The 26,321-nt window shown below is 39.3% G+C and overlaps 1 protein-coding gene across 3 annotated transcripts in view; it reads left to right on the top strand.

Moving 5' to 3' along the window:
* The window catches only part of LOC108051099 (tyrosine-protein phosphatase non-receptor type 9), a 34,373-nt gene extending 9,807 nt beyond the window's left edge, over nucleotides 1-24,566 (top strand). For 2 of the 3 annotated variants that reach the window (XM_017133056.2, XM_017133053.2), the window contains exons 2-8: nucleotides 6,683-7,069; nucleotides 7,132-7,362; nucleotides 21,192-22,102; nucleotides 22,170-22,330; nucleotides 22,404-22,633; nucleotides 22,700-22,907; nucleotides 22,968-24,566. In XM_017133056.2, the coding sequence (XP_016988545.1) occupies nucleotides 6,683-7,069; nucleotides 7,132-7,362; nucleotides 21,192-22,102; nucleotides 22,170-22,330; nucleotides 22,404-22,633; nucleotides 22,700-22,907; nucleotides 22,968-23,194 (2,355 nt within the window). In that variant the 3' untranslated portion in view covers nucleotides 23,195-24,566. Of the gene's footprint in view, nucleotides 1-4,833; nucleotides 5,011-6,682; nucleotides 7,070-7,131; nucleotides 7,363-21,191; nucleotides 22,103-22,169; nucleotides 22,331-22,403; nucleotides 22,634-22,699; nucleotides 22,908-22,967 lie in introns of those variants that run through there. The other variant, XM_017133054.2, reaches the window with a different exon arrangement.
* The last annotated feature ends 1,755 nt before the right edge of the window (nucleotides 24,567-26,321 follow it).

Here is a 26,321-nt window from a genome sequence, read left to right as displayed (position 1 = left end):
GACCCCAGTTTAGTTATACCAAGTATATATCTTATCAGATCGGACATTAAATATAAACCCTACACTTCATTAAGGCCAGAACAAAGAGAGATCCCAAAAACGTCTACTAAATTGCCTAATACCGGGAAACAAGAGTGTTAGATCTAGAAACTTAAGATATTGCTAATAGTGAATTTGTTTAGCCTCTTCATCAAATCTTAATGACTAATAGACTAAATCTTAGTAATGTAAGTTCCTTGAAATTTAAATTTAAATTTAAAATTGAAGAATTCCATAAGTGTCGGCTAACAATTTCAAGAAATTTATCGGTCTTATTACAAAACACCGTATGCTGTACTTCCTAATTATTCACCTACTTTTTCCAATGAAAAATGCTAACATATATTTCCGAAAATTCATTGCAGCTGTTGGAAGTATGAAATCATGTTCCATTCCCCTTTACCCGCTAATCCAACAGCATGTTTCTTTTGTTTTTCGCCTCGCATTTCTTTTGCTATTAGCCAAGTTCCGTTTGGAACTCGGATTCGGACCATATGTAACACATCTCATCGCACAAGAAACACGAGCCGAACGGCAGACCCGACATCAATTCGCATGCAAATGAATTTTCGCTGCTGCTTCTTTGCATTTCTCTCTAAAAGCGTTTGTTCATATGCAAATGGGCGTACCAGAAGGGGGGCTTGAAGAATGGGTGCCTATTTGGGTAGACAATGAAGATATACCGTTGAACAGCATTATAGTTGTTCTTGAACAAAGTCTAAATGAACAGACTTCACCATATTTTGTATTTTAGTTGTAACTTGCCACAATGACTTTATCGATTAGAATTTATTCGAAACTTACATATATCTTATGTCATATCTGTTTTACACATAAAAACTGAATTTTTAAAGGCATAATTATTTAACTTTCTGATAAAATGTTATACCTATGATGATTTATGAAGTGATGGCGTTATTTAAATTTATGTTGTTTAGGTATTCCCAGTTGATACTTAAAACGTATTATATTATATATTTTTTTCAAAAAAAACCTATCCTTAAAAACGTATTATACTTTACACACGTTGATTCGAGCTAGCGAACACAAGAGGCAAACTGAGCGGTCTTTAGTCCCGCTGCAAGTTGCCATAATAACAATCCGCTTTGGGGTCAGCTCTTCTTTGCACCCCATCATCCCAAAACACCCCATATAACTCCCCGTAAACCAATTTGCGACTGCGCATTAAGCGGAAGCATAATAAATGCGCCTTAGCAGAGCATTTCGAATCAATGGCGAAAGTGTGAAAGGAAGTAGCCCCTCCTGGAAACCCCTTCGTTGTGCGTTTCCTGCTGGAAACTGTGCAATATTCTCTGACAACAATCTGTCAGCAATATCCTGCATCCTGTAAAAGGAAATCGTCGAAAGGAGCCGTAAATAATGGCGAAGTGAGGACCTTGGGGGAGGGCTTGGAGAGTTAACTAGATGAGGGTTATTTCCGAGCTCACTGCATTGTTACAGTGCGGGAGAAGTAAAATCAAGACAAATTCATCTGTGTAGGTATTACTTTAAAAGATTTTCATATAATTTGTACTTTTAATAACATCTTTTGCACTTTGATTTGTATAAAAAGATTACCAGAAACAAATCCATAACATAATGTAATTTCCCAGCTTATGTTAATAATTTTCGGTTTTTATAGTGATGCCCTTACATAGTTCTGCTTGATAAAATCACCTTCGTTTCTCTATGTGTACCGAGAAAATAATTATAAAGTTATAAAGTGACCTAACTTGCCAACTGCTGCCAACTCAGTGATCGAGTGCAATTCAGCGTAAATATATTCTGATTTAATGCTCCATTTACAGAGTAATTGTTCACGTCCAGATTAGTCAGCACTGAAATCATAAATGGATGAGTGATCTGTGCGCAGTAACTATGCTGATCTGTCAGATATGGCTGGTCAATATAGTATTTCCAGCCCGGGAACTGCATCCGTAGCCCCCTCTTTTTGCTTTCTCCGCCCAATCTACATGTGTAGTTTGGGTCTGGTCTGGGTCTTTCCCCAAGCGAATCTAACTGTCTGCCTGGGAGTTTTCCAATCGCTGATCGTTGGCTGTATTTCAGAACCAGCGGCTTCCATGCTCAAAGTCCGTTAAGTAAAGACTCCAAGTCGCAGTCGCAGTCGAAGACTCTTCTCCAGAGATCGGAGACACCGATTTAGCCATGGCCCCGAGCGGTTTTACAGTTTCCAGGTAGAACCGAACCGAACTGAACGGAACGGATTGGAACAGTTTGCAAAGTCTGTCGCTTTTACTTTGCATGCAAACAGTTAGAAGGCTTGGGGGAAATGAGAGGGACGTTGCTGCTGCTTGTTGCTCTATTAACTGGCTCTGGCCAAGAGATTTACGTTGACTGTAATCATAACCATAACCAGAACTCAAACTCGAACTGTGCACCGAAACCGGAAGTGACTGAACCGCGTTCCGCCTTCTCCGACTCTCTTCTTTCTCTATCTGCTTTCTTTATTTCTTTAGCACTGCTAATTGACAAACAATCTTTTGTTTATGCTGCCTGATTCTCCATGCGATATTTTTAGATGCTTTCCTGAATCATAGATTTGTATACTAGCTATGCAAAACATGAGTTTAACCAGCTATAATAGTAAGAGAGAATGTTACCATAGTCGCAGTCGCAAAGCTATTAAAAATTCAAATAATACCATCAAACTTTTGATTGGACCAAAAATGTATTTGATCTGTGTGAAATTTTTTTATTGATACCTCTATTTTTAAAGATATTATCATTAAATTTTGGGAAAAAATTGAATACATAGGCATTCTTTTAACATTAAAGATTAATCATCTGCTGTAGCATGTTAAAAACTCCCACAGAACAAAACAAACTAATGATCTTTTGTAAACATTTTTCATTTGATTTATTGAGAGATTTTCGTGGAATTGATATATCAGCGCATCACCACGTTACATTTTTTTTTTGACTGCCCACCATTGCTGACCCATTCCACTGGACTTAGTCACAATCCGGGGCATTCAAGCGACTCTCTCCGATAAACCTTTTTGATTTCCAGTCCAGCCCCGCCCCGACCCTGTGATCCCCGCAATGGAAAAGTGAAAGTAGCGCCCGCGGGGCCATTAGCGGGTATCTAAAATTAGACAAGACTTGGTGACCTGTTGGCCTAGGCTAACAACTAACAAACAAACAACAAACCCACAACCGACGGATGACACATCATAAACAAATACCAGATATCCAGTTCCAGTTCCACTTAACATGTGTGTTTTGGGAACTGCTTTTCCAATTGAAAGTTGCCTAGTTGGGAGCAAATACTCTAATTACGGATTAAAGGATTCAAATTTCGACTCCCGACCGGATTTATTAAGTCTCTTTTATAATATTATGACCATCAAAACCATTAAGCCCCCGTGTCTCAGACTCCGTTGCGATAATGTATTCGTAGAAAGACGCGAGTCAAACAAACGCGATTTAAGAAGAAGAGGTGAGGATCATAAATACGATGACGCATAGCATCGCTCACCTCTCTTTCGGGCCTCACATCATCCGAATCCGCTTCAAAGGAATCCCTGGACCCGCACACTGGTTCAAAGTGTTATAAAAATGGGACAATTTTTCCAATAGGTCCCAAAATGTTGTATTTTATGATCTGGAATAAGTTTTTGCCCATTGATTGAATTTAGAAATAATTTGTTTTACGAAAATGTATTTATTTATAAACTTTAGATAGTAAAGCAATTAACTGTAACTGGAAAACGCATTTCAAAAGAAACTTAAACTATCTGTCTTCGCATTCCCCATAAATAGTTAAAAATCAGTGACAATTCTAACAATTCCTCGATGTTAAGCGTGAACTTGCGTTTTTTTTTCGTGAAGCAAAAAATACAAATTAATTTATGAGAACTCGCACAAGAACGTGAGCTCCTATAGAATTTCAAGTTAATAGGCTTCAGTTCATTGAATGGAAACTTCTGCGAACTTCTCCAGATAAAAGCTCGAGTTCTCACGAACCCAATTTGTTGATAAGTTATCGCTTGTCGCAGCACTAATCAAACATCGGCGCTATCACCGATCTGGCCCACTGTGCACCGGTCGAAGGGTGACATATGGTGGCTTCGCCAGCGACTCCCGCATGACTCAAATTGTTGGTATGCCTCCGCTGGCGCCGCCCGCGTCTCCGCTTCCGAGAAAACGCTCAACGTGTTCTCTGCCCCTGCAGTTCGTTAACCGCAGCAGCGCAGCGGATAGACACTGAGCCAAAAAATATAAGAGTCCTCTTCAAGTAGTATTTTATTTCTTGACATGATCAACTTTAAGATACATAAGCTCATCGGTTCTAGATACAATATGCCGAAAGTTAAATTACTTTGTTGATTTTCAAATAGTTAATGGGTTCGGAATGCCATTTTCAATGACTACATATTACATCTTGAAATAAATAAATAAATAATAATAAATAAAAAAATTGTTATCAATAATATATTATCACATACCGAACCTCTCCGACTTGTAAATCTTTTAAATTTAATATTAACCAGCTCCTCTTTATGACCAATCTTAAGATATTGAACCAACAAAACCGTTAAGATCTTCGAAAACTTGAGTTCTTTAAAAATATTAGAAATTAAAGGAACCCAATAGATTTAGTTTTTTGAATATTCATAAGCTTGTTTAAATCAAGTTTGTCTTCTTTGAGTGTAGCGCTATCAGTCGATGACGATGATTGCGACGTCGACAGAGCTGCCTTCCGCTCTGCTCGGCGATCGAAACCAAGTGGTCGCGAGTGTTTGCAGTTCTCAGTACACAAGAAACTTCGGACGCGGCGTGTCGCGAAAAGGGAAGTGAAGACCCCAAGAGCCCCCAATTTCTACAGACAGGATATATCCGTTTTTGTTCAAGTGGCAAATAGTGCGAATGATCCACCAGTGATTTGAACTTAAGTTTACTAAAAAGACCATGGTGCATCTGTATCAACGTCGTCGCAGCCGCGAACAGGTGGGTTTAATTGGTTCCAATCGGTTCCATTCGGTTCCAATCAGTTCCGTTCTGGGCCGCATGTACATACATATGTTTGTATACCTGTGCTCGTGCCTGGCATTTGGATTGTCTAATTAGTTGGCGCAGAAATTCGCTTGAATGAAAAAGCCTCAAAGCTGAATGAAGTAATTGGAAATTCATGGAATTTGCACCTGGTAGGAAACCCAGAGAAGAACCTGCAGATAAACTCGATGGAGAGTAAACAGTGAAAATCCAGCACCGAAAGAGAGATAAAGAAAAAGCCTCAATTGGTTCGCCAATAATGACGAATTGTTTTAATTGAGCAATTCCCACAAGCGTATAATGCTTTAATTTCGTTGATCCGACACTTTGGTGGCTCGCATTGCATTAACCTTGATGGGAACGAGGTCAACACACCCCGGACAATGATGACTGACTGACCCATTAAGGAATGAATGAAACTTGCACTTTTTGTCAGAAACACGAAGAGTGCAAGAGAAATAATAACGATGTTATATTTGGACAACAGTATTCAATTCATTTGTGGAAATTGCCAGAACAATTATTCCACTGAAAGTAACAATGCGAAAAGGTGTCACATTTGTTGATTGCACACATAATCTCGAACTATTTTGAGGAAGATTAGGTGGGCAGTGCACTTGTATTGCAAAATGTGCATGCTTGATTGGTATATAACAGCATTATAAGCAGTGATGTGATCATGGGCGTGAGCCATTAACTCAAAATGAAAGATGATCACCGTGCTTAATTGCACAGCATCACGAAATCGTGAGAACCCAGAGTTTGCATCACTCCATAAAGTGCACAAATTTACGATCCGTCAGCGCTGAACTAGTTCCGCCGACCATAAAGACTGCGTATTTATTGATCTGCAACCCGTTCTCAGTAATATCCAATGCCCATGAATCAAATGGGCAATGGCAAAGCGGAAACCAGTTGACCACTTTATGTGGGTCAGAGTGGCAGAACTAGTTCCGTAATTTAACCAATTGTCGTAACTTTACTTGGTTATGATGGAGGTCCCATTGAAGCCTTACCCGTTCGCTCAATGCATTAATGAGAATATCTTTTAAGATCTCGAAGATATTAAAACAACGCACTCTTGCGATAAAATTGAACTGTCAGAGTACTATTTTCTATAAATCGTATTGTAATGGTTTTAAAATGGAATCCAGTCGCTTAAGATCTTATAAATATACTGAACTTGTGCGATTATCTTTTACTGTCAAAATAATATTTCCATAAATTAAAAAAACATGATTTATTTAAGCCAATCTACAATCTTATTGTGGATAAACATGCTGTTATATATTAAAATATCTGCCATGGCCATAATACTCAAAAATATCAATGTAAACATGTGAAGTGTTCTGTGGGAAATCCCTTATTCCATAATGATTCAATAAATCTTTTTTTTATAAAACTATCAACAAATGGAAATATGGAATTTTGTTTTCTTCTGCACTGATATTATTTTGTGACGTTATCATTATTCTTGTTACCTTGGTGTGGGACATTCCCGGTCGCCTTGTTATCCGATTGCTTCACTTTTTTTTGCAACAACTGGAAAATATAATTTAAAGAATTAATCTTATCAATATAATATACCAGTATCTCATACTCTTCTTTTCCTTTATTTATTTTTCAGGCTGTGAAACAATTCATTGATCTCTGCAACAGCCTGGGTGTTAACTGCACCACGACGACAGCCACATCCCCGTCAGCTTCCACCTCCTCAGCCAGCAGCACGCAGAACTTAATAGCAGCTGTGCCGCCACAGTCGCAGTTCCAGGTGCAATTAGCAGCGCCAGGAGGAGGAGAAAGTGGAGGAGGTGGGGGAGCGGCGCCTGTGAGGCGCCACATCTCACATACGACAGCAGTCAAGTTTCTGTACGCCCGTAAGTTCGACATACCGCGAGCAGTCTCCCTGTACGAGCAACATGAGCAGATCCGCCAAAAGGAGTATCTCTATAACATCGATCCGGATGTGGAGCCCCTGCGCTCCGAGCTGCAGACCGGCAAGTTCACAATCCTGGTGAGTGTGTGCCCCCATCCTCTTCACAAACACCTTAATAATCATTTCGTTTCCAATTTCAGCCCGCACGCACCTCAAGTGGAGCCGCCATCGCCCTCTTCACCGCCAACCGACATAGTCCGCTAAGCGCTTCGCACACGACTACGCTGCAGGGCATCGTCTACCAGCTGGACAGTGCGCTTCAGGACTCGGAGACGCAGCGCGCCGGTCTCGTCTTTATCTACGACATGAGCGGCTCGAAGTATTCCAACTTTGACTATGACCTATCCCAGAAGATTCTCACGCTACTTAAGGTGAGTTTTCGATCGTTCGTTGTGGCATACTTTTGGGCAGCCTTGGGGAAATCGCTTAAGGGATCAAGCTGTTAAGGAAGTAAAACCGGTTGAGCGTTATGGATACTCAAAGCCTAAAGGACGATTGTTAAGGATTCTAACTTATTGGAACATTTTATTGTCTTAAAGCAGGAGAAGGAGTTTTTAGATAACTGAAGTTACTTATGATTTCAGTTTAATATTAACTAACTATAAGAAATTCAAAATTAGATATATCAGATTCATAATTAGATATATCAGACGAGACAATAAGGGGAGGTAAAGATTTATAATAATTATTTTTGGTACTTCAGTATATTTTTGATAGTTTAACTTGCATATTCGCCACAGTGTTTATTATTCAGTGAAAAAAAACTTTGAATGAATATATAGTTATTTGCAAAGTTTTGCCAGAACTTGAAGCAAAATCCGACATAAAACCAGGTGGTGTCTGCCCCTGCAGTTTGCCCCATTGTCACACTTCCGGCTCTTGGCAAGTCAAAAGTCAACGCAACCCAATCCCAGCTTGCCCCACAAAGGCACGAAGCGTGGCACGGCCCCTGAAATTAAAATATTAAACATGCCTCCATTAATACAAAAGATATTTCTCATTTCGGTGTGTGCGTTTTTTTCATTTGCCCATATATGCGCAGTTTTTTTCGTATCTGTGAATCAGTATCCGCGCATCCAACTATCCGAGTTTCTGTGCCAAGTGGCCTGTGGATTCTCTATCAACGGAGTGGAATGGCGGAAAATGTCTTCAAGCTGAAAATTTCTGTCTCGTTTCGTTAGCTTTTCATGTCATGCGTCAAATTTTTTATATTTACTTTGTGGTTCTTGTTGATTGAAAGGAAGTGGGAGGGATCTGTAAGCTTGGTATCGGGCAAGTTTTTGATTTATATGGCCTTTTTTGGTTGCAATACGTTATTAAATGGCGATTGTATTGTTACAAAAAGCAGATGGTATTTATTTTTAGATTCCTTATTTCTTATTGCTAATCGTGCTAAATAACTATTATGTAGTATCATTTACAACTTAAATAAAATACTTTTGAAAATATATTTACTAACTCTGATGTAGGTTTTTTAAAACAATACAGTGAAAATATAGAAGTAAAAACAAAAGGTATGAACAAAATTAACTGCAATAATGAATTTTATTAACTTAAAAATGTTTCGATTGTTTGTTCAGTTTTTAACTAGGTTTGAAAAGTGTGGTTTGTGGGCCCTTTAAGTACTGTTGTGGCTTTCTCTATTATTCTGCTGCTCCGCCCATAAAAGTTAGTTATTCGCTTTGTTTTTACATGAACTCCCATAAAACATTACTGTCGTACCTGACTCGGAAATCCTTGGAGGAAGTAGTTGAGTGCACACAATCAGCGCCTGAACAAAAAAAATGGAAACCACCTATAAGTACACACACAGACCAACGCACAAGGGTTTGGGGCGTTGGATGGTCGGTGGGCTGTGGGTTGTGGGAGGGCGTGGCAGTCGCAGCATGCGGTGCGTGGGCGGCGGTTTTCGTCTGCCCACGCGAAAGATGAAAACAAAGCGCACGCACTACTCACTCCCTTAGTCACACAGAGTAAGACGTAATTTTTATTGGGGACAACCCACTGTCAACATCCCTCTTTCTGCGCCCTATTTGCATAAAAAAAACAGCAAAAACAACAACAGGTAGCTATTATCATCCCAGTTTGTTGTTGCCTTGTTTTCCATTTCATTTGCGTTTCATTTGCTCGAGTTCCACATTTTTGTGCTCTTCGCTGTTTGTTTTTTTGTCTTGGAATTGCGTTCTACTTGTCGTCCTACCGGCAATGTACAGTTACCAGAGATCGTACCTAGAACGAAAATATATATAAAAGAATTATGGAGAGCTTTTGGGGCCCAGAGAAATCGCCGGCCGGCATTGAAAGTCCGCGAACACTGGAGTCTCTCGACATATTTCGCTCAATTTGCGAAAAAGCGTCTTCAGGTACATACATATGAATAAACATATAAATGGTATTTATCTACCCACCTATATTTGTATACATAATCTGCCCACTCAAATGTACAGACGCGGTTATATAAATGTTTATTATTATTATTATCATCAACGATTATATAATACTATTTATATTAGAAATTAATTAATTTCTGCTCATTTTGCCGTATAACACACAATTAATTTAACCTAGATAATACTCCATATTTTTTGGGTCAATTCTTATCAATATTCTTAACATCAAAATTTTTTTTAATTTTTCGAAAAAAAATTTATTAATTGCATTTATGATTTTTTATGTCGAAAAGGAGACCTACAATAAAGCGTTAAGGCTGTGTTAAGATATAGATTTATACAAATTAACTTGTTTTAAACTTTTTAAACAAACATAAAACTCAATATGTAAATATATTTTTCTGAGCATTATTGTTTGAATACATATCCATCCATATATAATTATTCAATTCTGCTACGAAAATCAAAACGCACAAAATAAAGTTAACAATGAAAACGATTCGGCGTGGGCGCGCTCTTCCCTCGCAAACGGAACGCCAAGTGGCCAAAGGGAGATGGATAGAGGCGTGGAGAGGAAGAGGAAGTGCGGGAGAATGAGAGACTGTCCACTAAGCGTTCTCTTTGGCGCGTGTCTCTGTTTTTTTATGGAATAAGAGAGAGCGGACTAAAGATAAGCTGCGTTGGTGGTAAACCTGACGTCCGTGACGTCATGGAGTCCCAAAGAAACGAGGAAAAAGTCGGCAACTCTTGCTTGTACCAAGCCGCGTATGCGCAATATATCGGGTACATCACGCATACGCAGTGTTGTCGCAATGTGAAGACAAAAGAGATCGTAACGCGCACACACACACAAACGTAGACCGTGGAATGTGCCTACGCTTTTTCACTCTCACTTTTACGCGGCGAATGGGGGAGAGGGAAAGACAGACTATGTTTATACGTAAACAATTTTATGAAATTACTCATAAATTGAGACTAGATACTAACAGCATTTAGAGTTGAAATGTAAGAACTGTCAAAATGATGATTTTAAACTTTTCAATAAAATATTTAAAAACTATTATCTGCCACTAACAAAAATGTAATTTTTAGAGACCTTAGGTAAGTTTGTGTTATGGAAGTCCAATTTTTATTTCACATATTTGAAATTCGTGAAATTCATAGCATAAACATGGTTAATGAGAGGCAGAGCGCGGGGAGAGAGCAAAGCTTCGAGACGCGCTCTCTTGCGCTATGTCGCTTGTGGCTATCTTACGCCTTTGCTTGATTAACTAATTCAGTTGACGTGTTCTAGTCGAACGTTGTAGATTGTAACTGAGAAGCCCCCTCCCAAAGAAATCCGAACGCGAAAGAGCGGTAAAAATGTGCGTCCATATGGAAAAGCCATTTCCCATTTCCGATGAACGCGTGTGAAAGTAGTTTTCTGTTTTCCTATTTTATTTTTTTGGTTTTTGGCTGCTGCACTTGGCCCACAAACACTTGATCAAACAGTGATTGACGGCGGGATAATTTGATCGTATTTATAGATCGTTCGGAAAAGCGGCGCGCAGTTCATTCATTGGCTCAGTTGGCTTAAATACACGATTAATACCTGATGACGCTGTCTATATGTTAACGCTTTTGTTATTGTTGTCGATACGTTGGCCGCCGCCGCTTCTGTTTTGTGTTATTTTTACAACGTGCTTTTTGTTGCCGCAGCAGTTCTACACTGACGCAGATGTTTAGACTAGACCAGAGTCTCTAAATGCAAATTTATTCACCAGAAACTAGAGAATTGTACGCCCTCGGAACGTGGACTACTTCGCTTCCGGGTTACAAGAGTGGTTCCGGAAAACCCAAAGCACAAAAAAGTTCGCCAAATATTGATAGTCTGAAAATTCCCCGTACAAAATTCCGTTTTAATGACTGACTCAACGAATAGTGGCGTGTTTTTCATGTATTTTTAAAAACTGTAGTAAACAGTTTTATGGGAGACCTTTGACTTTGATAATTTAGAAATGACAAAATCTTTTCGAATAAAAACAAAACACATTGTGTCTTAAACCAAATTTTTTGGAATTGTTTATGAAAGAAACTACCAAATTGAGAGCCTATAAAAATAACCTTAAGATTGTGTTTAGAACAAAAAAATAATCTTATCTAAGCAATTAGTACTTTTGGTTGATTAAATGGTATCCATTTCCTTCTTGTTGGCCGGGAAATGCCTCGAATTGCAAAAGAACAGTCATCAAATCATAGGTCACTTTTGAATGTGGTTTTTTAGTCATTTAAAGTGACTCTCCATATTAAGTGATGTGTTTTGTTTAATCTACGATGACTACTTTTAGCATAATTTAGGCGTTTTTTGATGATGCAGACAAGCCTGTTGGCAAGTTATGTAGTATTCAAAAGTATTTGTTTTAGTTGTTGAATTAGAGTCATCTTTACAGTTTTTAAAAAGTATTGTAATACTCTTGGGACTACGAAATGTTAAGCAATGCGTACGCTGGCAAACTTTTTAAGCTACTCAAATAGATATAGTCTCTTTTTTATTAAGTTTATTTTATAGGCATGTCTCAGAAATTTCGGCTTAGAACATCCTGCTTCCTACATGGAGCTAAAAACCTGTTTTCGGATTAAATAATTTATTGAGTATATTTTAACTCATAGACTATAGTAGAAAGTTCGAACACAGCATATCCAGCTTCCTAAATGAAGTTGGCAACCCTGTCGGCAACTTTAACCACTTGGGCCACCCACTCGCGGCAATCGACAGCTGCATTGCATGCAACCTTGCACTCGCAACAAACAACCCTTAGCACTCCGTCTCTCTCTCTCTCTCTCGCTCCCTTTCTCCGTCCCTCGCTCTACCAACAACCCGCTGTTGTCCACCAGGGTTGCCAGAGAGAGGGCGAGAGCAACCCACTGACCCGCTCGTCCGCTCTTTTCCGGCCATGGTGGTGGCAAAAAGAGAGCGCGTGCGCCAAGAACGCAGCCGCAAAATAGCAAAAAAAAAAGCATTAGCAGAAAAAAACCGAAACGAAACGAAAAAAATAAAATAAAGCAGCCGCAGCAGTCAGACGTAGTTCAGCTTTCCACGACGACGCGCAACAAACAAACTACATAAAGAGAAGCGAGAAAACTCAATATATCGCAGCGGCCAAGAAAAGGCAACTCAGAGGCGTAGGAAAATCGAAACATCGAAATATTGAAGAACAAAAGCCAGCGAAATGCTTATAAAATTGTTGCTCAAATTTTTCTGCTAAACAATTTATACGTTCTTATTTTTTTTTCCAAGTGCAAAGAAAAGTGGAAAACTCTCTGTGCGAGAGTGTCTGTGTGTGTGTATGTGTGTATCTGAAATCCGCTTTAGTTTGTTGAATGTTTCACACGCATTTTGCAGCAACAAATTCGCGAATCGCAGCCGGGGAAAAAAATAAAGAAAAGTATCTGCGAGTGCAGAGGAGAAGAACTGAAACGAAATTGAAACCCGAAACGAAATCGAAAATCCGATCTTAATTGCGTATTTTTGTTTTGTTTTTTCCCTGTTAAACCCCCAACAATCCAATCCAACCCAACCCCCGTGTGTCTGCCGTTTACACCAAAAGAAGATAAAGAGAGGATGTGCATCCATCCCATTGTGTAATGTGACAAATCGGCGAGAATAGTCAACACAACAAAAAAAATATACAAAAAAGTTATGTAAAATTGTTCAATTGGAAGTGCACGCAATTAGCATTTAATTGTGCGAACCAAACTATATATTACAATAAAAATCTGAATAATTAGACAGCGGCGGTGGCGGCAACAACAATAGCAACAACACGGCAATCAACAACAATCCATAACAACGCCAACGCGCGACTCAGGTACATGATTATACAGATACAGATACAGATACAGCTATATACACTCGAATATGGGTAGATATACAATGATATATATGATATATTTATGTACTCGTCGCCTATATGGACAGAGAGTCGCCCCCTGACTGATTTGTAAAGACCTCGCCAAAAACATTTCTATTTGTTGTTTTCGCTGTCTTTTGTTTTCAAGGAAATATCTTTTTTTTCGGCTATTTGTAGACAACAAACATTTAAATTTAATTTGAATTTTATATATGATTCATTAGCCAGGCTTTTGCAGTGAATCACGTTTTTAGTTGATCACATTGCTTTACTAAATCGCAGCAGCTCCATGGTTATTAATCAATAGGCGGCTGAAATCTCGCGGATTGAGCCCTTGCGTTGTTCAATTAGCTAATGCCAAAGACTTTGCAGGGGTCGTACCGCCAAAGTAGGTCACCTAATTGGGTTAACCCGGCTGGATGCGAATCTATTGTGGTAAGGTGCACTTGCAGGAGATATGATTCCCCCTTTTCTGAGCCCATGGAAATTAAATGGGGGAACCCAGCAAAGGGTATTTATAGGTTTTTATAAAAGAAACTGGTAATTTGACCAGGTCATTATATTAAACAAGGTTTGAACAGGGTGTACACGCAGCAAAAATAGATTTGATATAATTATTGTCAATAAAGAAGGCATAAATATAAGCTTAGAAAAATGAGTGTCTCTTTCCTATAATGGTAATTGTCAATGCAAAACAGATATTCCACTTTAGCTAAATTTTAAGATCAGTGTACTGAAATGAATTATCGATATTAATAGGTCATCGAATAAATTAGTTCAAAGAAAATCATAGGAGCTTTGTTTAACAAAAATCAATATCTACACATTTTACGGCTCTTTAAAATTGTTTCCACCGCTAAGATTTCGCAAGATAATGCTCGCACCACCTTTTCTTTAGCTCCGGCTTGACGGGGCACGCCGCCCTATGCAGATATCTTGGGGTTCTCAGTCAACCATCAATGGCAGGTGATATGCGACTTTTGTTTTCTTTGCGCTAACCTGTCCTCTCCGCTGTTTTCTTTGGCGCAACAAAAGCTGCTGCGGCTGTCATTCACAGAGCTTGACAAAAATCAACAACAATAGGAACAACAGCAAATATGCCAATAATACCGGGTGGAAGTGGTAGGTAGGTAGGTAGGTAGGTAGAACTAGGAGGAGTACGAAGAACGAGGAGGAACACAAGTGGTGGCAATCAAACACAGCTGTTGGCGTTGGTTCAATGGCGCGTACATATTTTTTTCTGCCACTTTTTACTTCTTACCTTTTGATTTATATCCCCCGATGTCTGCTCGTGCTTAACTGTGTTTGTGCCCGTTCATGTCATATTTCCATATGCCAGAGAAATGAGAACTAGTTACAGTGCGTATCAGAACTTTAAGACAGTTGGTCATTCAATGGGCAGAGGCTTTCAAGTGTCAGAAATGAGGTCATGCATGAATCAAGTTTTAAGTTTGTGGGGGTGTTTATCGAAAATATTTATATTATTTAACAAAAAGAGTCAGAAATATTATTAAATGATTAAGCTTGAATGTAAACAACTTTTAACTTTCGATATAAGCTATACAACATGGTCAGCATTCTAATTAATTTTTGTTATATTTGAAAAAAATCGAAAATAACGATACTCTTTATCAACTAGAGTCAGAAATCGAGTGGCATCTGTTACTATGGTCTTGAATATTACAAATTCATTTGAAACCCTTTACCTTGATAAATTACAAACTAAAGTGTTTGCATACTTTATGATAAATATTAAATTTATCGATTTCCAACCCTTCGGCCTTTCTATGACAAATGTTTTTAAGTATTTGCCCGTGTCTCGTCTCCGAGGGATTTTCAATTGATTGGCTTGCGGCCTTATATCATTCTGGGCAAATAAGCCTCGATTCGGTTGGGATCTCCCACATGTGTGTGTCAGTCAATCAGCGTGAAGAGCTCTCCAATTAGCATGGCTTAGCCTGAGCCATCAAATATTGATTCCCCTTACGAATATCTTCGTCTTCTCGGCCTGTGTGACGGTTCCACCTGCAGCCGAATAATATTTATTATTTATTTTGTCTATGGCTTAAGCATTTTTGCCCCTGACATATTGTCATTTTTTGGCTTTCTACTTGAACCTTTTCATTGTAAACATTTCTTGCTCGGTTGGTTTTATTTTTGTTATATTGTTTGGCTGTACTTAAGATGGAGCAAAAAATATAAAGCTAGTATTTTGTGTATTTCCTTTTTGAATCGCTGTGTTTTTAAATGTATATAAAATGTATTCCTGCCCCGACTTCAATTAGATAATTGAATAAAGCTGATTAATCATAACTTATCGATCGCCATTTCCCATGATCTTTTGGCCCCACGTTCGCTTATTCATTTGTCTATAAGCCTCTTCCTCCCTTTGCTTCTCTCTTTGTCTTCTCGTTTATCGGTCTGTTTGCTGTGCGTGCCGCTTTCGCCTTTTTTGGCCAACGCCGACGACAAATTCGTTTCATGCCCAAAGACGGCGACAAGCTTAAAACGCATTACCAATTTTGGCCATGGCTAATTTCACATATTTATTTATTGTTTTGCCCCCTTTGAATGTGTGGAATATGGCTAAAAAATGGGCAGGGAAAAGCAAATATATTTTCTGTTTTTACAAATAACTGGGACCTCGTGGCGAATACTTGATAACATTTTGAACTTTGCTTACGCCAATTCAGCAGAAATTCCTGTCTAATTGGCTTCCTTGTGAATCCCCACTTGACATTTATAGATTGCAATTAAATTCCATCTCAAGTATTTCTAGGAATTTGTGGCTTACGAAATTCTGGGAATTTCGTACGGGTGGCATGTGACTAAATTTAAATCATCATCTCGCTAAGCAAGGGTTAGGCCCTTATTAAGGGGAATTCGTGGAATTAATCAAAATAGATTGTTTACCACCCACACGGTATCCTTTCTGCTTTGATTGGATTTCGCCTTGAACATAATGAAAATTACAATTAAGCTGAAATTATATGCTAGCATCAGATTCCTGAAAGTCTTCCAATTAAGCCTGTGCTTACCTTCATAATTATCAGCCTCGTCTAAAAGATAATTGTGGCACTAGAGAAGAGTTATTGCACACTTTGTAGAAGAGTTCACTGATACTTAACAAAAAAAAAACCCTTTTTTTGAGATTAGTTAGTGGGAGAAATTTGTTATTTGGAAGAGAAATGTTTTATTTTGAAAAGAAATTTTCCAAAACCAATTTCAGCAAAAGGAATATTTTCTTAAAAAAGATCAACTAAACTAATCAGATATTTAGAGGCTAATGAATTAATGTATGTTAGATTTAGATGTTTAGATTTTTCCATGAAAAATGTGTTATTCTTTAGCCATTTTCTTTCTGTGCATAATGTAACATTAAGGAGCTTCTCTTATGTACGAACTCAGTTGCTAAATTTAGCGTTAGCCAGAAATAAACTTCATATAACAATATCGAATTTCTCCCGCATCTCACGTTTTTACATTCAACTTTCCAGGATTCATTTAAGGAAGTGAAGAGGGATAACAAGAGGGGGAAGAAGTCGGGATAAATCGGGAGTAAAACGCATGCCAAGGCACGTTAAGTTGCCCACTCGAGTCCCATCAGGAAAAATTCCTCCTCCGTCGTCTTCAGTGGCTCTCGTTTTTCCTCCCCGGCAACGGGGGCGTGGCACGTCGACGGGGGCGGGAACGGAAAGGGTAAATCCGGAGACGGCGGAGGTGAACGCTATAAGTTTGGCCCAAGTTTCATTCAACTTTTGCGCAGACTTCTTGGCCCTCAAGGCAAATAATCTGGCCAAGAACAAACAGTATGTTGCTATGATGCCACCTGCCATTGTGGTTTTTTTTTTTTGTATTTTTGGATTCAGCGAGTGTGTGGGATGTGTTTGTCAATTAAATGTGTGCTTGGGGTGGCTGACTGAACATTGTGATTGTTATTATTGGATTGCCTGCTATATCAGCGCCGCCAGACCCCCCAATTGGATTCTAATTGGATGTGGGAATATACAGAAAGTGGGGTGTTGAAAAAAGCGGGCGGTCGGTATGAACAGCTGGGCTTTTGACCCTGAAACACCGGGCGACCAGTTCGATTTTTGTGCTTTTTGCTTGTGTTTTTTGGTTTCAGTTTCAGTACACATACATATATGCAGTAGTATGATATATAAAAAAAACAAGAAACATACGAATCTCCCCAATTATGACTCATAATCACCCCTAAATTTCACATGCCAGCAAAAAATATGAAATGAAATGTGAAATATTTCCTTTTTATTTTTTGCTAGCCATCCAAATTTCTTTGAAGCACGCACTATGGGTTATTTATTGTCCAAATAAAGGAAACGAAAAAAATACCAGGAGAAAGTTGAATATTTATTGCTTTTATTGAGTTTTCCTGATATGCAAATTGGACACTTGAAGGACACTATTACCTACTTTTAAAGGTTTCTGGGAAAAAATAAAAGAAAAACTAAAATAATATTATTTCAAACTATTTTATTACTGTTGCTACACCTACGTAAGGTGTAGTTGTTTATATTTAGTTTACCAAGGGCAAGTAGATTATTTATTTATTTTTAAGGATCGCAAATTGGATACTAAAGCATTAATTGCTACTGTGATAGTTATTCCTCCACCATGGAAATCACTATTCACAAGGACAATCCAACAATTAATATAAATTATTGAGTATTTTCCGTATGCAAATTAGACAATTGAAGGTCCTGGGATAATTTCGTTGATTTTCACGTGTTCCCTGAAGAAAAATGATAAACAATGTTAAATAACCCTATGAAACAGTAGGTGCCCTTGAGGTGATTAAAAAGTTTTGATATGCAAATTGGAAAATAGCTTTTACTGGCTTCTAGAGCCAGGCAATAAATGGTACCTACTTTAAAGCGTATGTAGGAATTTTTCAATACTAAAAAGAAATTGTATTTAAAGTTATATTTAGGCACTTTAACAGTTTTTATCTGGTTCGAAAAGAAAAGGTAAATATTATTATTATGTCTGAAAGGCAAACTTTAAAGTCCTCATTGAAGGAAAAAAAAAGTATTGCCTACTTTGCAGCATCAGCATCCATAGAAATTGTGCAACTCTAAAAGCAACGGTACTTTAAGGTGAATTCATGTGTGTGTGTTGGGATCAAAGTGAAAGTGCACATGAAAACAAACTGAAAGGCAATACAAAAGCATGAAAATTAACAAAAAGGAGGCGAAGGAAGAAAAATAAGGAGGCAAAAATGAAGAAGGAGGAGCAGAAGATGAAAGGAAGTTGTTTATATGGCAATGTACGTGGACGTGTGCGTGGTGCCTGCATTTCTGCTCCTTCATTTTTGTGTGTGTGTGTGTATGATTCGATGATGCAATCTTTGGAAGAAGAAGAGCTCTCAGAAAAGAGGGCGGAAAAATTCACCCAACTTAATTGAAAATGTTGCCAATTAGAGCTTTAACAGGAATTTATTGAGCCAATACGGCGAAACAATGGGAAAAGGCAGAAATGAGCGAGAAGCAAAGGAGAAACGACAATATTTTTTAAACAAACTGCGAAAAGAACTTTTAATTAAATTTTCCACAAACGTGGTGGTCTCTCTGTGTGTGTGTGTGTGTTTATATTGGTTGTGATTGTGCGTTTAATTAAAGTGCATTTGTTGTTGGTTTTTCCGCACTTTCTGTTGGTTATTTTTCTTTCCCACTGCTTGCTGACCTTAATCTGCTTGCTGCATTGCTTTTGGGGCCAATAAACTAAATAATGATGGCATGGATGATATATACCCCAAAAGCTAATACGGTGAGAAAGAGGAGCCAAAACCAACAAGCACCCAACCACCCTCCCACGACCCCTTTTCTCTTGCTCTCTTTCTCTCTCTCACACTGTCTGTATATATACCATCTATATACCATATCCATCTCTCTCTCTCTGGGAAATCACATTTCACCTTTGAGTGAAGCCAAGTTTTCCACTTGTTGTTTTTGCTGTATCTCAATGTGCCATCGACGAAAAATGCCGCAATGAAATTTGCTCAACATTTGCCCAACTGGGTGAAGGTTGTCGTGGAATTTGCCCCACCCCACCCACTTTTACTCAGTCTCAACCGCCCCAGTTGAATGTTGTCGCATTTTTTTTTTAGCTACTCTACCCGGCGACTTTGCAACTTAAGCAGTGCTGTGTGGTCATCTAAAAAACATATGTGATTTACCTTTTTAGCACCTACATACATTGTTTAGTTCAAAATTTGTATCAAATCACCTTAAAAGAATCTTAGCCATTTAAACACTTACAGATTTAGTGAATTGCCTAGAATTACCATTATATAAAAGGCCTTCTTCATAGACAATTTGAACAACTTTTTCATGGTTTTATTTAGTTTAAAGGAATCTTTCTCTGCGACACAGTTCCGATTATTCGGTGTAGTTATGATTAAAAGAGATTCCTGTGATTAAAAGTATAAAGTTTCGACATTTTCCGAGAAATACCTATGATCTTTTACGTCCCCTTTGCAATGGACAAACAGAACTCTGAAACCAGAGCAATTCATGGCATTGCGTGTTAATTAATGAATGCAAAGCCTTTTAGCCGGAGCTCGTGCCATGTGCAGGCCAACTTGGTTTATTGCAGAAGGTTTCCCTGGAAACTGCCCCTGTGCGTGGCCCACTCATGTGTATATATGTCCGTATCTCCGGTGACTTTCCCCCCTTTTTGCTGCCCCCTGCACAGAAGTGCAATATTCCTGAGTAAACTACAGGTTGTGGGAGGTAGGTTAGAAAGTTTCATAAAGAGTGAGAGAGAAATGGCACTTAAAATATTCGTCGCAACTTGGAATGCCATATCAAAACTACAGCACTTCTGGGAAATTTCACCTGTCGAAACTGCATATTAAGCAAAAATGTCAATTGCTTCAAATTGGTTCTCAGGAAAATATCATTTAAAACTTCTAGGAAAACGGCATTAAATTTGTCTAATTGATTACTTATAGCTCATAGACGTTATTGCTACCTGAAATCATGCCTTGTCGTGTCAATTAGTAAATGAAGGCAATACCTAATGGGGAAACTAATAAACAAAACTATTGGTTAATAAAATCAGACAAATAATTATTGAAAGGGCGGGGAAATCATTAGTGAAAGCATTGTTATACCCGTTACTCGTAGAGTAAAAGGGTATATTGTATTCGTGCAAAAGTATGTAACAGCTAGAAGGAAGCGTTTCCGACCCTATAAAGTATATATATTCTTGATCAGGGTCACTAGCCGAGTCGATATAGCCATGTCCGTCTGTCCGTCTGTCTGTCCGTCTGTCCGTCTGTCCGTCTGTCCGTCTGTCTGTCCGTCTGTCTGTCCGTATGAACGCTGAGATCTCGGAAACTATAAAAGCTAGAAGATTGGCATTTTGCATGCAGATTCTAGGAGTTCCTACGCAGCGCAAGTTTGTTTCAAAAAGGTGCCACGCCCCCTTTAACGCCCACAATCGCTTATATACGATTTTAAAAATTTAAATATTTCGGAAAAGTAAAAATGCAGTTTTATTGTGTTTATCAATACATATCGAAATGTAGAAGAACTTTTTCAAGTCAGACCATTCGTTAAAAAGTTATGCGTGATCAAAGTTTCTATCTCCATCTCCCTCGCACTCCCTTTACCTGAGTAACGGGTATCTGATAGTCAGGGCACCCGACTATAGCGTTCTCTCTTGTTTTGTACTTAAGTTTTACTCTCATAAATACTAAATTTAATTTAAAAAGATTTGTAAATGGGGAAAAGCTAAGACCTAAAGATAAGTTGGGCGATACTAAATTACAAGCCTGAAATATTTATACCTGTTGCATTAAATCAGCAAATATGACAAACCATAAGTTTTTATAAAAATCAATGTATTCAATTAAAGTTGGCAAATCATTAACCAACCAATTTTTTACTATTCCAGGGCGGCTATCCGGCGCGTCTGAAGAAGGTCTTGATCGTGACGGCGCCGCTGTGGTTCAAGGCCCCCTTCAAGATCCTGCGTTTGTTTGTGCGCGAGAAGCTGCGCGAGCGAGTGTTCACTGTATCGGTGCCACAGTTGGCGTTGCACGTGCCGCGCAAGGCGCTGCCCATTCATCTGGGTGGCACGCTGGAGGTCGATCACGCCACATGGTTGCTCAGCTGCCGCCAATCGATGACGAATCGTGAGGACGAGCTGCTGGCCAATATCGTGGGTGTGGGAGGATCCGGTGGTTCTGCAACTGGATCGGCAGTGGCCACCAATGGCACGGAAATAGAGGCCGCCACAACAGGGGCCACGATAATCAGCGCCGTCCACCAGCTGGGCGATAACAATACCACCGTGGTGACGGTCAGCAATGGCGTGGGTCCAGCTGGATCTTCAGTGGGATCAGGAGGAGCAGCTGCCGCCGCGACAGCTGTGAGCTGTGGTGTCGAGCCCAACGAAAACATCACAATCAACGGACTGAGTCCCAGCCACCGGAGCAGCAGCAGTACGGCCACGTCGGCCAATCCCCTCAAGCTCAACACGAGTGGTTCGGCGGATAACAACAGCAGCAGCAACAACACAACCACCACCACCAACAACGCCACCACAGTTGCAGGAGCAGCTGGAGCAGCAGCAGCTGCTGGCACCACCACCACCAACGGAGGCGGCGAATTCTGGTCAGAGAATCCGCCCAGCAGCGCTTCGTCCGGCTTCAGCGACGACGACAGTCTGGCCGGTCAGGAGGGAGATCCCAAGCCCATCGATCAGATTGTGCAGATGGTAAAGCAACGCGGACGGCATGGGCTGATCAAAGAATATGCGGACATCCGGAATAGGGCGCCCGAGGGCACCTTCCTGCATGCGAGGTGGGTGAATCAAATCGTGTTATGTACCTCTGAATGTTTTGTAATTTCCAATCTTTAACTCCTGCAGGATGCGATCCAATCTGACCAAGAATCGCTACACAGACGTCCTCTGCTACGATCACAGTCGAGTGGTGCTGGCAAACGAAGACGGCGAAGAGCCGTCGGATTACATAAATGCGAATTTCGTCGATGGCTACAAACAAAAGAATGCCTATATTTCAACTCAAGGTGGGGATAGAGTGCGCTCTAAATCTATATCAATATATATATGGACGGTAAACTAACGGAGATCTCCTTGCAGGTCCATTACCAAAGACATCCCAGGACTTTTGGCGCATGATCTGGGAGCAACATTGTTTAGTTATAGTAATGACGACGCGCGTAATGGAGCGCGGACGCGTGAAATGCGGCCAGTACTGGGAGCCGACTGAAGAAAGTTCCTTAGAGTTTGGCGACTACCATGTGCGAACAATTAGCGTTGAGTGCAACGAGGACTATATGGTTGCCTCGTTGGAATTGAGAAATATAAAGGCAAGCGATTCGAATTGAGAAACCAATAGATTATTTTAATAATAATTGTACTGTATCCTTAAACAGACTGACGAAATTCGCAATGTCTCACATTGGCAGTTCACCAGCTGGCCGGACTACGGCGTTCCCAGCTCGGCCATGGCCATGCTGAACTTCCTGCAAAAGGTGCGGGAAAAGCAGGCGCAGCTCGTCAACGGACTGGGCGACACCTGGGCGGGCCACGCCCGCGGACCGCCCATCGTGGTGCACTGCAGTGCAGGCATTGGACGCACAGGTGAGTGGATTTACCATTCCTTACCTAAGATTTACTAACCAAGTGTCTGATGACTGGCAGGCACATTCATCACTCTGGACATTTGCATATCGCGCCTGGAGGATGTGGGCACGGCGGACATACGCGGCACCGTGGAGAAGATCCGGTCACAGCGCGCCTACTCCATCCAGATGCCGGATCAGTATGTGTTCTGCCACCTGGCCCTCATCGAGTACGCCTATTCGCGCGGAATGCTGCAGACTGTCGATCTGGCCGGCTTCGATGAGCGCGAACAGGACTCGGAGTAGGCCTAACAGCTAGACGGAACGGAACGGAGCAGAACAGAAAAGAACAGAGAAGGGGGAACCGGACGAGAAAACAAATTGTATACAGAATAGTTTTATGTTTTACCTTTGCAAATTGGAGTTGTAACTTTTTTCGACTAGATGTTCGTCCTGAAATGATGTGTTATATGAATATATGATACGAGAGAACCGATGGGAAACACAGATAGGATTCCGAGATACGGACGAGAGATATGGAAGTGTAGAGAGTAGAGTAACCAATTTACGTTAATCTATTATTTTTTTTTAAATATTATTACATACCATGCTATAGTTGTATAGCAAAAACATCTATATATAAACATTATTTAAATTAAATTTAAACTAAATGAAAAACAAATAGCTAAAAATAAAGAAGAAACAAAAACAAAACCAGCAGCATTAGCAAACGAGCGACAAGCGAAACAAAAGCAAAACAAATAAATTAACAGCGAAGAGTGTTTAACCATGACAAAGTTAACTAGAGTCCGATTAAGAACGGAGTACAACGAAGGCATAGGATGAGAATGAGGATGAGGACGAGCGGGACTGGAAGTCACTCCAGGCGAGCAAAGCAAACGAACCGTCCGACGGAGAGTCAGGATCAGAGGCGGACCCGAGGAGCGGACAATTCTTGTGCATTTTCCCCATCTTAACCCCAAGTAATCAAGGAGCAGCGAGCTGCGAATTTCCTACAAACAACTACATTACATAACTTATATAGCATATGCCTAGATCTACGTACCGCATATAGGAATATGTATAACGAATATATAAATACCAGAAGAAATCAGAAATCAGATTTAAGCACTGTTCAATGTTGTTGCATACGAAAATAGCCCAAAGAAAGAGAGTCATCTTTACCAGCCTGCCCTCCTGGCCGCATCTTCTCCAGATGTGACCGAAACTGAAGCCCGAAAACCCCCACCCCCTAAAAACTCTCTTCGCCTCCAAGCTGTGTTGAATGTGAATTTTTTGTTGTTATTTTTGTACCCTTTTTTTCTAATTCTTTACAAATATTTACATATAGAGCGAAATTAAATGCATCATGCAGAGAGTCAAGTAGTAAATTTTACTAAAAATTATTTTACCAACTAAACATAAATAGTTGAAAGCTCAGAAAAAGCGAGTATATAAAGAAAAAAAAATAAGAAACTTATATCTAACATGCCTTCTTTCCTACATTTTTCATATGCCAAGCGAATCTAAAAGGTATAATAATCGTAATGAAAATAAATGAAGGAAAACCAAAACATATTTTGTATTACTTTTTTAAATAACAAAAAGATCTATATGAAATAATGAATAAAGTCAAGAATGGCAGCTTTCTCGAACAGAAGTAAACTGAAAATGAAAACGAAATATTAAGTGTAATTATGTGTATGTAATGTCGGACAGAATGCATTTTCTTCGTGCATCTTTGCGAAAGTATTATAAATATTTACATATATAAAGAAATTAAGTGCATATATTGCGACACGTCTGCAAAAAAAGATAAATACGTTTTTTTTTCTCGTCATGTATGCATGTAAATACACCTACAAAATATATAGTATTTTTGGTGCGAATTAAAAAGTTGCCCGCACTGTGCTCCAAACACACACTCCATACACATTACCACTCACACGAATATCATTAGAATTGTAAAAGCTGTGATCAAACCCGAATGAAAGAAGCAAGTCGAAATTGGAGCCACAGATTCTCCATTCACAGCCAGTCAGACCATTAAAGTCACACTCTACATTAATATTTAACCACAGAACAGAACAATTTTCAATTCTTTCAAAGGCCTTTTCCGAGAGAAACAAAGAACAAAAAACGTAACCAGATTGCATAATGAATATTCACCTCCCAGATCGATGGATGCTCTATTTTTATAATGCTTGACACAGAGATCATACTACATATAATCCGAAACCAAAAGCAGAAGCTTGAAGATACCACGAAGATAACTATAAATATTTTTTGTAGGCTCCTGGCTCGGAGTGGTGGAAAGAATTTATTTAAAATATATATATATATCTATGTATTAACACATGTATGAAAACTAGAAAAATTTCTTCAAGTGTAATGTAAAACTTAGCTAGAGTCACAAGCCTTTGTTTTCCGTTCAAATGATGTGTAAAGAAAATTACTTAGTACGAGTACTCGAAATTTTGCATGTGTCACGATGCTTTTAGAAAGCTTTGCTGCGCACAAAAATGCACCGAAAAACCAGTCATCAGATCGATCGATCGATCCATCCCACCCTTAACCAACTCCTGACTAGATCTAACCAATAGCCGCTACTCCCGCATTTGACGCACTTGGATAAGATGCCACTAACCGGGAGACACCTCCACTAATCCAGTAACACAGTAATCTCCACTAACCCAGCTCAAAATCCCGGCGAGACACTGTACATACACGCGGCAGGACACGAGTCCGGCTAACCAGTCCAATGTCCACACCCCAAACATGGAAATCTTTGCCTAGAGAAATGGTCGCATAATATTTAAGGGCATATAAAGTATGTGTTATCATTTCATGAAGACAAACGAGAAACAAAAAATACAACTTGATGTAAAAGCAAATTGCATTTTGCAGTTAAAACCAACCAAAAATAAAAGTAACAAGAAAATTGTGGATAAAATATATAGAAAAAGGAACATCTTTGCTTTAATTAAGAATAATATTGGGAATCTTTTGTTTCAGGATTTGTCCAAATCGGTCAGAAACCAATTTTGTGTTTCCAGTTTAACAATGCAAATATGGAACATAACCAAGCCTACCGATATGGGACTCTGCAAAAAAATCTAGACCATTTTTCGGTTATTTTTATCCAAACCCCGCGAAGTAGTGGATTATAGCCTCCACATAGAACAGAGTCTTGTAAGTGTGCGGCATATTTTGGCCAAGTTACAACAAAAGAATGCTTTAAAATCATGAATTTTTGTTAAATTCCGTAATACCGATTTTCCACAAAAAGGAGTGGATCATTATACCCATGCAGCCTGTATTATAATTTTGGTCAAAAGTTTGCAATGCAGTGAAGGAGACATTTCCGACCCTATAAAGTATATATTCTTGGTCAGCATTAATCGATCAATCGATTCTTTTCCCCATTATATAA

The sequence above is a fragment of the Drosophila rhopaloa genome, unplaced genomic scaffold (assembly GCF_018152115.1).
Source record: "Drosophila rhopaloa isolate 14029-0021.01 unplaced genomic scaffold, ASM1815211v1 contig_3, whole genome shotgun sequence".
Lineage (NCBI taxonomy): Eukaryota > Metazoa > Arthropoda > Insecta > Diptera > Drosophilidae > Drosophila > Drosophila rhopaloa.
This window is presented reverse-complemented; position numbering and strand designations above follow the sequence as displayed.